Here is a 13,294-nt window from a genome sequence, read left to right on the forward strand (position 1 = left end):
GGACCCAGCGGGTGGGCCTCCCGGAGATTTTCCATTCGGCACGACCAAGCGGCGGCCGGATGTCAGATGTCAAGTGGCGGTCCGGTCCGGGCGCTGTTGGATTTGGAAGCGCGGAATGCTCCAGGGGTTGAAGCTCCAGTTTTGTTTTATCCCGCGGCGCCGGCCGTCGGGCGATTTTTGTGTTTGTTTTGATGAATGATTAATTGGACGCTAGCTCGTGGTGGCTCGTGGACTTGGCTTGACGGACGTGACGACCGGGAATGCCACACGGATGAAGAGTTAGGAATGGAAAACCCGCACAAAATGGTGGTTGCTTTGATGCGATGCTTTTCGGTCGGTGAGATTGATGCAATCAGCATAAATACCGACCGGCCTCACCGGCCGCCGCATAGTAGGCCGCGTGAGGTGAAGCTACAATTTATGTCGCCCCTAAGTACAAGTTGCATCTCGTTACGGGCGCACGCGGCAAGACTAATGGGTTCGCTCAGCGCCGTTGGAGGGCTGCCGCTGCATCCTGCAACCGACGGCAGTGGCAGTCATTTATTCAAATTAAAAATATTTACAATTCAATGGGAAATAAATACACACTGGCGTGGCTGGTGGCTTAGAACCACCCCGTGGTGGTCGGGCGCCCGGAGCCAGACCCTCGGGCCACTGCCAGTTCTGGGACGCATCCCGGCGTCGGTGTGGATCGTGGATGTAATTTGAAAGGGAATAAAATAAAGCTGCGCCTTCTCGGGCCGCATCGTGCCGGGAACGGACTCCAAACGATCCAATTCAATGGTCCGGTCTGAAGAGAAGCGCCCTTTCAAGCCAAGATAATCCGTCCTGCAGGAACCGTCGCCGACATGTTGTTACGCCATTTGTACTACACTCCTGTCGGCGCACTCTGTGTGTTAGGGACACGACTACGTTTCGCGCCCGTTGGACCTTATTTATTCGCTTCCTTCGCCAGCCAGCCAGACGAGGTGCGAGCTTGGAATCCGGTCACAGTTCGTGTCCCGGTTCGAGATAAATCGACGGTGTGGCTGTACATGCACCGTGGGACAGTAGCACCGTGTGGTCACACCTTGGGCATGGAGCCGCAATTATCACCATAATTGATCGGCCGACGATCGATCGGTTGCGGGCCCCTCCAGCGGTTGGGTGTTGATGGGGATTTAAACGGCCTTGCGTTGGCCACTGGCACCTGTCGTGGGAGCCAAACTGCGCGCGTGCGCCAACCGCGAACGGGCATTTTATGTTAAAACCCCGTTCTCGGGGGGCCTTTATTGTATTGGTTTTTAATTTTGTCAAATGTTTACTACTCCACTCCGGTCGCTCGTAAATTATAAATGTTTATCACCGTGCCCGTGGACGTGCCCGTAGAATGAAGTCCTCAACGGCTCGGCTCGCACGGTTGTGGTCTCGTTCTCGAGTGAAATATGTTAATACGTGTGTGAGGATCGGGACCAGAAGAAGATTGTGGCGATGAAATTATGATGACTTTGTTCCGCGACGAACTCGGCTCTCGGTCACGGTTCGGTTGATGGGTCTTTCGTTTATGCTTTTTTTGCTCGCCTCTTTCGTCATCAACGAAAGCAGCCGGCCCGGCCTGGCTGGTTGGCCTGGTTCGGGTTGGGTTTGACGCTCTCCGCGTTTTTTCCCCGAACTTCAAACTCCACCTAGCCTAACGAACTCCGTCGGTGCGGCTTCTAACCTCGTTCCCTAGTCTGTTTTTTTTAAATTTGGGTTGTCTTCCGTGCGGGTTCAAGAGCCGGGCAACCGTGAAATTGATAATAAATCCTCGATGATCGGTGATCGATGCTTCCGACTAGGAGTTTTGGGGTCGGCGGAGTCGGACCGTGTGTCGTGTCGAAACGATTTTACGACCACGGCCCCACGGACCAGGAAGTCTCTAATGTGTAAGCAATAATCAACGCCGAGGGCAACATCAACCGAAAGTTCTTTGCTGCTTCGGAATCCCCTCCGGGCCCAAAAGGCTAGGGGCTAGAGAAACTAAATTTAATAATTTAGAATAATTAGCCTACAGTTGTGGCCTGGGTTTTTTTGTCCGAACTCCTCGAAACGGGCCCAGAAGGCACCACAACGCCCGACGGCCGTAATGGATCGGTGCCTCCGAGGATGTAGTGGAACCGCACAACAACCGAATCCACCGAAAGTCTGCTCGCAGATGGCACAGGCCGAAGGCTGTACGTTCCACGGAGTTGTGAGCTGTGCGTCGCAGATAACGCCGACGCCGCCGCCAAGGCTGAGGCCACCGGTCGGGCGGTGTCGAAACGCTGGAGTCTTCAAATTTGTCAGTTACGGTGATTAATGGTCGAAATTTGAAATTGAAATTCGAACGAAAGCCGTGGACTCGGCTGGCTGTTGGGGGACTGGCTGGGTTGAAATATTTGTAGCCCGTGGACGGAGCATACCGTGGAGGTCACGCGGGGGGAGCAGGGGGGGGAACTTACTTATCTCGCAGGTCGGCCCGGTCCATCCGGGGGCGCAAGTACAGACGAAATCTTTCATCGCTTGCGGAGCGCCAGCACCGGACGAGGAGCCCGACGACGACGACGATGAGGAGGAAGAGGAGGATGATCCTGAAGTGGAGGACGCACCGCCGCTGCCGCTGCCTCCACCGCCACCGGTCGGTTTTGATTCCTTCGAGTCGCCGCTGGTGGCCGCACTCCGGCCGTACGGTTTGCCCATCGAGCTCATGCCCCGCATTCCGCGGACCGTGATCGAGGCCACGGTCGAGGAGGCCGTCGGGCCGCCACCGCCCCCGGTGCCCTTCGCCAGCTTGTCACCGTTTCCGGTCAGCGTGCAGGTGCCCCCGTTCCGGCAGGGCTGCGGGGCGCACGGGTGCTCGACGATTTCGCAGCGCGTCCCCGAGAGTCCTTCGGCGCAGGTGCATCGGTACTGGTCCGGGGCCGTGTTCTCGCACGTCCCACCGTGCATGCACGGTTCGTGCGTGCCACAGTAGTTGAGATCTGCAACGAGAAGCCGTAAATAGATTTATGAATACCGTTTTACTATTCAATTACATTCACAGTTTAGTCCGAATCTGTAACTCTTTGTAGTTTGTTCACTAAGCATGGCCTTCAAAACTCACGGATTGTTGGAATTTTTCAAATCCGCCAACATTAACATGCAGTCTGTTGTTGTTATTTCGGTTGAGAGGTTGTGAGCGTGTAGCTTATTTCTTATCTTTTCGCTGGTTTGTTGGTTTATTGCTAATGTATTATTTATCGGGCAATTTTGATTTATTAGTTGAATGGTTTATATTTTATGAGCTTGGTCGCTTTAAGATATTGTATGCTAATTTTGATAGTATCTAGGTTATTGGAGAGAACCGTTTGGTATGTTGTGTTTTATTCTTATTGATTCCGCAATACCGAAATTAAATATGGCTGGTGTTAACTGACAATGATTTTTTGTCGAAGCTTTGAGAGAACAAGAAAGTTGCATTATCTCAAGCATATAGTTATTGTTATCGTACATACATACATACTACAGTACATTCAGAATAACTTCTCAATCGTCATCATGTTTGACCAGGACAATAACATGAACTGGTTCCAACAGGACGGAGCCATACAGCTTTACCAACAATCCATTTCTTGCGATCATTGTTCAATGGGCGATTGATATTGAAAAATGGCGATTTTGACTGACCGCCGAGATCACCAGATTTGGCACCAGCAGGTTTTTGCTTTCTGGTGTTATTTGAAATTCGCAAGGATTTCACGCTAACAAGCCAAGGGCTCTAGTTGCCTTCAAGAAGCCTGTTTGCCAAGAAAATGCCGCCATATCCGTCGAAACATTGACCAAAGTGATCGAGAACGCCGAAGAAACGGCGGTGGTTACCAAGGCCATAGGCTGGCCATTTACGCGATATCCTTTCTTAAAAGTGATTACTACAAATCTCCTTGGACCAAAATTAAAAAAAATTTCAAATAAAAAAAAGTTATGATTATTTTTTACAAAACAAATGCTTGCACGTCCAATGGCACATCCTGCCATCGTAACTATCTCTACGTTTGAGGCGGAACGAACATACCCCCAACGTAACAAAAAAATGCTTCTTGACCCGCAATAGGGTCTTTGGCCGGCAACGCTTAGACCGATTATCCTTATATGATCGAACTGAGTGTATCATTTCGCAATGCCCTTGGAATGGGACAATGAAATGTAATTTAACCACCGCATTTTGGCCCAAGTTAGGGTCCAAACCTGTTCCGTTTTTACAGCAATAAAAAATCGCAAAGACCCAGAACCCAGCGGTAACAGTTGTCGAGAATCGCTTGTCGAACACTTGTCGGGTTCTGTCGGGGTTTCTTCTCTCCCGCTCGTTCCCACGGAAGCATTAAAAATAGCGCGGACAAGTGGAATCGGCTCGCATCCTGAGTGGGAAGCGGCCGCGCACTCGCACACGTGCTCGATGGCGATGGCTAATGGGCAAAGAGGGGCTTAACGGCGCGCGCGCGCGCGCATAGCGAGTGTTTATGCTCGTGCGCCGCTCGCGCTTCCCGAGGAGGGTCGTCGAAGACACTCAGTGGCCGCCAGCAGCCGGTGCAACGCTTCTCCTGGTTCCGTCGTCGTATGGTAATCCCCGACCCCGTAGGGCGGTGAATAGGAAGCATAATTGATCGCAATTACCCTCCCATATGTGGCCAATCTGGAGCGGAAAGGGTCGATTGACTTCACCGACCGTCTGCGGTGCAGTGTCCTAACTACCGCCGTGCGTCCTGATTGATCGATTTGACAATCGACGGGTTCGTGTGCCGCGGTTTTCTATTATGCCATTTTCAACCCTCAGCCCGGAAGTCGATTACAACCCTCCGCGTGTGTTTCCCGGAGGTTTTCCGGTGTGTCTGCCTCACCCTTGAGTTTGTTTTAAAAATGAAACAAACATAAAACATGTCACAGGGGTTCTCGCGACGGTTTCGGGTTTCGCCGCTGCCGCGAGACCCCGAAAAAGGACCTGATTTATGAGGGTTGTCATCGGGGCACTCATCCCCTCGGACGGTCTCGGTCTCGCTACCGGTCTCGGTGGCGATGTTTGGCCCGCATCGGTAGCGAGCCGTGTTCCGTGTTTGGTGGCCAACCGACGAGGTTAAATCGATGGCGAGGCCCGGGCAATCGGGGCCACCGGGACTTTGGCCGAGACATAAATAAAAAAAAAAAAAAACAGCCAGCCAGAAACCGCGCCGGTCACATAATGTTGCGAACGCATTATCGCGTGGCCCAGCCCAGGACGCGTGACCACGCCCGGGGTCCCCGCCGGGTCCTCGCGGGGCACCAATTTATCCGCCGTTGAGCGATAAGATTAAACAATAAAAATTAAATTTCGGGCTTAATTAGGATTTCTTTTCGCGGGGCCTTTGGGGGGGGCCTTTCTGATGCTCGGCGCCGTGCAGCATTATGCATGGCTCGGGGCACGGAGCTCGGAGCAGAAAAAAAAAAAATACGGACAACGAATGGTAGATAAAGTACATTATTAATCGATTAATTTAAAGAAATGCATCGCCCGGTTTGGTGGTCTGCCTGTGTTTGCGCTTGTTTTCCGGCTCTTCGATTTCGCCTTCGATTCTCGTGTGCGGGCCCGTTTTGAATTTGATCGGTTTCGATCGGCGCGCTGGGGCATTTCGCAATGCTGCTTTCCCTGTGCGAGCGGAAAGATTAAGGGCGGAACCGGCACGGCACGGAAGGGCGAAAGGCGGTGGCGGCCGGCCATATGGAAGGTAATTACCCCAGAAATGATCAGCGTTTAATTACCGGCCGCGAGAGAGTGGCCGTCGGGGTGCCGACGCACCGTACCGATTCCGGCCGGCCGACCGCCCGAAACTAAAATCGATTTCATTTTTCATCCGAATTCGAGCTCCCATTAACGGCGGGCTGGAGTGGGACGGGCGCGGGTAATCGTGGCTTTACCATCAACGGTTTTTTTCCTTCACTCTGGTGCCCTTGCTATAGTGTTCGGGTTCGCCGTCTAATGTACCGGAGGTCGATCGTGAATTAAATATGAGAGGAAAACATAAAAAACGGGGCCACTGCAGCAGGATACGGAAGTGACCGGTTCGGGCTCCGTTTGTTGCGCCTCGCCGAACCCACCGTGGTAACGGTTCCCAACGGTCGACACTCACCTTGATCGCAGAGGATTCCGCCCCAGTTCGTATCACAGATGCACTGCCAGGCGCTTCCGTTGCAGTACCCGTGCCGGCAGCCCGGGTACACCATGCACTCGTTGCAGAGCGGGCCGCGCCATCCGGGGCGGCACCTGTAAAGAAAGGGCGAAAGGACACGGTTACACGGGTTGAAAGATGAAAGACATTTTTCGGGGTAGACAATAATTTCGAGCGGCCCACCAAAAACCGGATACCTGTCTAATTGCACCACCACAAAGAGAGCACCGCGCGCAGCATAATTATGTGACCACGAGCCGAGCAGCCGATCTATTGAATTAAACACATTAAGACAGTTACGCGAAAGCACTCGCCCGCCGGTGACAAAGTCCTGCGGGAAGTCCGCGTCCGCGTGCGTGCCGCCTCAGTGTAATGACCCCGTCACGCACGCACGTGACGGCTGGCTGGCTGGCTGGGTCGCCCTGGGTAATGGGGCCCCACATCGTTATGCTACCGGACCGACGCGCACGCAAATACATGCCACGGGTATTCTGCCCAATTCTGTAAAGTGGCCCCTCAAAAACGGACCTCTCGGCCTGGGAGAGTGATTATTGGTTTTGTTGGACGAAACAATTAGCGAGCGAGCCACGGCGATGCACAATAGAAAACTGGGAGAAAGTCAGCCCATTTGTGGTGTGGAGTCCCATTGTGCAGTTGGTCCGACGGCCTCCGGCGGATGAATAAGTAAGGAGCCCACATAAGAAGGAAGTCCCGGCCTCAAGAGCCTCACCAGAGAGAGACAGAGCGAGAGAGAGAGAGCGAGAGCTGCCCATTAGGGGATTCGATGACAAAATCTCTACGCGCGGCGCGGGCGATAAGATCGATCTGGGACCCCAATGCTGTAGCTGATCGTTAGGAAGAAGACGGAAGGACGGTGGAGCAAAAAAGGGGCCACGCTCGGTGGGGGGGCCACCATCGAAGATTTGCACTTCATCTTGATTGTGTATCGAGCGCAAAAAGCGCAAAGGAAAAAAAACACAGAAGAAACCCAAAAGATTGTGGTCGGTGGGAAAAACGCGCACGGAAATCGGACGTGTGATTCATGGGGTCCTGGTCCGCGGCGACGGCGGCCCCCGGTGGTGGTGACTTCTGTTTGTTTTAGCTTCGACTCTGTAGACACTTCGGAAGACCCCGCAGAAGGAGGCACTGCGCACACAAACCGCCCCGAAAAAAAGGAAAACAGAAACAAAAACCGCTTAACGCCGAAGCGCTTCAAAAAGCGAAGAAGTGTTTGCCTTTTTTTAACCCCCGGCCCGGACATTACGGGGAAGCGAGCATAACCCCACCGACCGCCCGCACCACCCCAGCGGCAGGCGGATAACGCTGTTTGACAAACACAAACCGAGCTGGCCCACCCGCCCCCCCCGAGAGCCCCCGGGGATTGACAGTTTGGGGACCGGCAAGCGAGCGAGCGAAAAGAAAAAAGGGGAAAAATGTGTGTTTTCGGTTTCTTGGATTTAGGATTGGGCTGTGCAGCTTCACCACCGGAATCGGAATGCCGGACGGATTTTCGGCTTCGGTTTTAAGCCGTTTCTGAAACTTGTTGCTCCGTACGCAGCACTAATACATAGTTTGGCGTGGTAAGAATCAAGTGCTGGATGGATTATTTAATGGTTTAAATTCATTAAACAAAATATATTAGCAAACGAGTAAAGGTGGCACTGTTTGATCGCTGGGACCATCGCGTCGATTGGCTTGTTTCTGATAATGAGGATAGTGATAAAATGACTTATACGGCAAAATGATCCCAGTGTATGAGGAAATGAGGAAATGAGTTGCTTCAAGTAAACATTATACTACCGTTGCCAAAATACAACAGGAAACCATTGGCGAGTCTCACACTTTGGCGATCATTTTTTGATCATTTCGCCATAAACTCCGCCAAGAGATAAGCTGCAAAACGAAGCATCTGTTGAAGGCTATTTCAAAGGACAAAACGAAACTATTTCGAATATTGGAAAAAAAATAATTCATTGGTCTACTGCATAGAGTAGGGATAGCTTTAAGGCTGATGACATAGATTTAGAAGAACAAATAAGCAGTTTGGAGTTGTAAATAATTTCCAAATGTTTTTTGGACACAGCAGCCGATTTATTGATAATCAACCATGCGACAGTTTTAAATTGCTTTGAAAATATTGACCACATAAAATTAAAAATGCCTAAAAGAAAACTGCAAAAATGATGATTCTTAAACTCCCAAAAATATCGAAGAGTGTTGTAATTTTGCAATGAAATTATAATAAGGTTCCAACAGGCTCTATATAGAGTTGAGAAGAAAATTGATAAAAGTTCTTTTGAAAGCATAAACTAATTTCATTTAAAACATGTCCGAAAAAAGTAAGTGCTGTTCCGATTTCAGAGTTAACTTTTTTGTGCTAAACAATCAAATAAGTATCACATTAAAACGAAGAGAAATATTTAGAACGACCAATCGACTGCAAAGTTATTCCAAGTAGATGTTTTCAATCAAAGGCAATCTTCATTAAGAGGAAATATTTATGGTCCCAAACCCGGGAACCCGGGGGCCTGATGGCAAATTTCCATTTCACACAAAACATTGTCACAACATTCTGTGACCCGGCAATGCGAACGGCCAAGAAGCCGGACGTTGGGTTTTTTTTTCGGGGGCACCCCATAACTCTGCAACCCTTAACGACGGACCGCAGCCGAAAACGGCCGATCGTTGCCGATCTCGCGGAAGGTCTGCCTGCTTTATGCTGTCCACCTAATCCACCGACTTCGTTAATTAGTCACCCGGTGGTAGTAGCAGTGTCGCCGCGTTTTGGCACCGAATCGTCCAGAAGGACGTATGTAAATAAGGACTCGTTCGGCGATCGGCGGAAGCCGTGACGCGGTCCGACCCAGGGGCCCGAGGCGTCTGGCAATCCGAAAAATGCTAAGGATGTTTCGAGCCCAGCTTTCGGCGATCGTGAGAATGGGCTTCGCCTGGTTTGGAGAGCCCTGTTGCGGCTTGCGTTTCTTGCTGCGCTGTTTGATATCGGCCGCCAAACGGCCGTCAGTCCGGCCAGCCTAAGCGGAGCGGGCGACCGATTCGTGTGGCCGATTGGATTGCCGCCCTTTCGACGTCGGATTCCGATCGACGATCGATAGACGCCCGGTGATCCCTCGCTGTCGGCCGTCGGGTGATCCCGTCGGTTCCGAGGCCGGGAAAAAATGGGGAAAAGATCCAATTACCGAACATCGGTCGGTACACATTTCGCACGATCAAAGCGCGAAGCGCCCGGGTGGAAATGTCCGAATCGTGGCCGCGATCTCGCCCCGTCTTATGAAGGATGCTGATATCGAACTCGCTGGCGCTCGCTGGGGCCGCCCGAACTGCTCCAGTCTTCGACCTGGGTCGCGGCCAACCTTCGTCAAGATCTTCGCGCCGCGCGTCGGGTTACACAACAATATTGACGACAGCGCCCGGGGAACCGCCGGCAGTTATGTCGGCAGCCGCTGGAGGACAATCAATTACAAACACCGGACCCCATTAGGTGGCGGGCTGGCCACTCGGGGCGGGGTGTTCGGCTATCGGCCGGTTTTCGGTGCTCTCCGGTGGGCTGCGCAACGCCAAACGCGGCACACGGATCGGGTAAGATGATACCCAAAAGCGGCGGCGTTTCGAGAGAGAGTGTTTTATGATTTATGTGTTCATGGGAAGGCTCCTCGCGGCAGATAACAATGCTTCCCATTTTTTTCCCTTGGCCGATTCCATTTTGAAATCGAAACTTTTTTCCAGCTCGGGCGAACCCGAGAAGGGTGGTTTTCGGACGGCTTTGCTTTTTTTTTTCGTCGGTCCACTCTGCGAGGTGTTGCGAAAAGTCACAACTTGGAGTGGAGCTCGAAATTCAATACGGAGGTGGCAAGCGGTGGGACCCCTTTGGGACCCAGCGAAACCGATGTTTCCAGTGCGGGCAAATGGATGAACTAAACGGAGCTTTGCTGTTCCTGGCCGGTTCCTGGTTCCTGGTGTGCCTGCACGTCACATATCGTTACGATTTACATCATCGTCCGCGAGACAGTGCCGCCGTCGAACGCCGTTGCCGTCGCCGGTCGTTGTCGTCCACACCATCATTCACGATCTTGCTTGAGGACGAACGGCGCCCGATCTCACGGGTGGCAACGGCTCTACATGCGCTTCGAGCGACCAGGCAGAGGCTGCCGATCTGCATCCGCTCGGAAGGGCTGCCGAGGGCTCGGCGCGTCGGTGTCGCGAACGAAAATTGCGAGTTTCAAGACGTGACACAGTTTTTTCACAGGCAAAGCGGGGGTCGCCACTGCGCGGGCAGAGATTTATTGTCGAGCTAGGACCGAACAATGTTCTACCGTGCTCAATTATGTATGATTAAGTGTTTATTTATTTATTATTAATTTGCCTCTCTTGAGAGCTGCTGGAAGGGCTTTGTCGCGCATCACGCGTTGCTATGGATACCGGGCCTCGCGATACACATGTGTTTCCTTGTACAATAGGTAATATATATTAGGTCTTTGGCTACAAAAACGTCTTAAAGTTTGCTCAATAATCGAATGCTTTTTCGTAAAACATGATAATTCTTGGTTAATCCTGGCGACTAGTATTCCGGTATATTTGACGCCTGTGAAAAGTAATCTAAATACCTGTAATAGCACCTTGAACAAAAAGTTTCCGGAATGATCGCCGTGTGGTGCTCTTAGCACTCGGTGCTTCTAGCAATTTTTGTTGCTCAACTGTTTATGATGCTTAAAAAAAAAATTGGAGTCATTTCATCGTCAGTTGTGAAACTTACGTCGAGTTAAGTACAAGTGTCTGTCTGTGTCAAGTGTTGACGATTTTTGAATAAAAAAATTGATGAATAAAAACCAAACTAATACCGTGTCGTTTCCAGTAGAAAATGAAGGCAATGCTCACGGTTTTCATGGAGCACGGCTTGGGGCACAGTGAATTTTTGTCACTATGTAAGACTGTCAACAAGGAGTACCCATTGGGTGTTTGGAGACGTTTGCATGAATCAATCCGTCAAATATGCAATGATTTGTGGGCGAACAACTCGTGGATGTTGCATCACGATACCGAACCATCGCGCAATGCAATCATTAGCTGCGAGTTTTTGTCTAAAAACAACACAGATACAGTTCCACAATCACTTAACTGATCAACTGATTTGCCTCTCTGCCACTTCCTGTCTGTTTAATCGAATCAAACAACCACTGAGAGGAACGCGTTTCAGCTCCCGATAGGAGATAATGAAAAAATGGAAGATGGCCCTAATGGAGATACTAAACATCGAGTTCTAAAAAGGTTTTGAGGTCTGGTTCAAGCAGTGGCATAAATGCGTTGCAGTCGGTAGGGATTACTTTTTTGGAGACAGTATCGAATTTTAACCATAAACAGAAAATGAAAAAATAAGAAAAATTGTTCCTTGAGTAATGCTGCCATAGTAGGCGTTGCAGTTGGAAGGACTTGTTGAGTTGAGGACATCGAGAAGTATGAGCTCGTCAAAACATTTGATTATTTGCCTTTAGCCATTGTGAAACATGCGATTTAATAATTTGAAAGTTGATTTATATTGAGGCGCTTATGCTGAGGCTTTACTTCACTTCACTCAAACTAGCAGAGTCCCTTCATTCATCATTGTTTCAATTTACTTTGGTACTTCGTTCTTTCTTAAAATCGCCATAAATTAGCTAGATCCATTATTTAATCGATAGTTGCTGAGGTATCTTCAGAAGCATAAGCACCGATGGGCAAAGTCACAAGGATGGGGCTCTACCGCACATAATCAAATTGAGTGCAAAATGGTGCCGTTGGTGCCGTTCGAACAATAATAACAAATAAACACAATCTGCATAATGTCAAAAGGGTAATCGTTGTTTTTGGAAATAGACTCGGAGAACCGCATTAATCAAACCGTGTGGGTTAAGAAATCAAAGAACAGCTCTAACATTGTATGATGCTCTTCCTTTCAGGACTCGCTGGACACGGTCCGGTGTTTGGCAAACAATAAGAACAACGTTCCCAATTGATTGCGCACCCCGAAGCTACCCACACGGCACGGCACACACAGTTCATCATCACTCGATCTCGGATCGAATTATGCAGCTGCTCGTTATGCTTTCCGCGCGGGAGTGGCCCGCGCCCGAATCCAGAGCCGCGCCTCCAGTGACACCCGGTGATGGGCTTTGGGTGTTCTTTCAACCTTCCGCCCGGTCCCGGAATGGAAGTGGAGATGATCTCAACGCCCGACCGTGTTACTGTTGTTGCTGTGAGTGTGCGCGCCATATTTGTCTAGGTCTAGCGAGTTGGCCACTCGCTGCCCGTCCGACTTGCCAAATGTGGTGCACAATCAAGGCAGGCAATGCATAAGCAGCCCTGGTGCGGGGGAACCTCGTCCGTGGTGAAAAACCCGAAGCAATCTTCGATGACAACTCGATAAAATGGTGAATTTATTTAACGATTGTCCTGCCGCTCATCCCGCGGGTCGAAAATAGGCAACTCCTCCGCCAGTCCGTGTTGCTGTGCACTGCCGCTCCGGGTGAGTCTATTGTTGGCCCCAGTGGCCTAGTGGAAGATTTATGGAACCTTGCGCAACAATGCTATCAATCAAGTGATCCCCCGATAGGGCGAATCGGAGAAATTATGGAGCCGGGGAGAGAGCGAGAGAGAGAGCGAGAGGAATGTTAATCATTTTTGGGCCCTCTTGGCGCACAAAGCGTTAAATCTGCGGCACCGCGCGCAACGGTAGCGCAGCATAATTTATGATTATGCAAAACGGACCCCATTTCGCTTCGGCCGCGTCGATGGCAAATGTCTCATTTTCACGGCTCGGCACCCAACTCTCTCAGCGCCGGTGACTTGTGCCGCTGCCACCCAACGGGTCCTACCGCGCGCGCCGGTTCCGGTGTGCCTTCCCCCCACCCAATCCGTGATCCGCAGGGCTCTGGACGTAGACCGACGCGCGCGCAAAGGGAGTGCTCGTTAATGCGCCCGGCCGGGAGTAGCGCTTCCTCTTCAGCGCGCTTTTTTGGTTTTTTCGGTGCGGACTTTTCAGGAGTTTCCTCTGCCGCTACCGTGGCCAAAGGCCCTCTCTCTTTCCCTCACAGCTTCCCCGTTCCTCTTGGGTTTTGTTTTGCTTTGTT

At 51.0% G+C, this 13,294-nt stretch overlaps 1 protein-coding gene across 1 annotated transcript in view; it reads right to left on the minus strand.

Annotated features, from left to right (window-relative positions):
- The window catches only part of LOC131207119 (protein serrate-like), a 73,628-nt gene that overhangs the window by 17,532 nt on the left and 42,802 nt on the right, over positions 1–13,294 (minus strand). The window contains exons 8-9 of the mRNA XM_058199728.1: positions 6,135–6,268; positions 2,460–2,978 (exon numbers count right to left, since the gene is read on the minus strand). Coding sequence (XP_058055711.1) covers positions 2,460–2,978; positions 6,135–6,268 — 653 coding nt within the window. The remainder of the gene's footprint in view (positions 1–2,459; positions 2,979–6,134; positions 6,269–13,294) is intronic.

The sequence above is a fragment of the Anopheles bellator genome, chromosome 2 (genome assembly GCF_943735745.2).
Source record: "Anopheles bellator chromosome 2, idAnoBellAS_SP24_06.2, whole genome shotgun sequence".
NCBI classification, from domain to species: Eukaryota; Metazoa; Arthropoda; class Insecta; order Diptera; family Culicidae; genus Anopheles; species Anopheles bellator.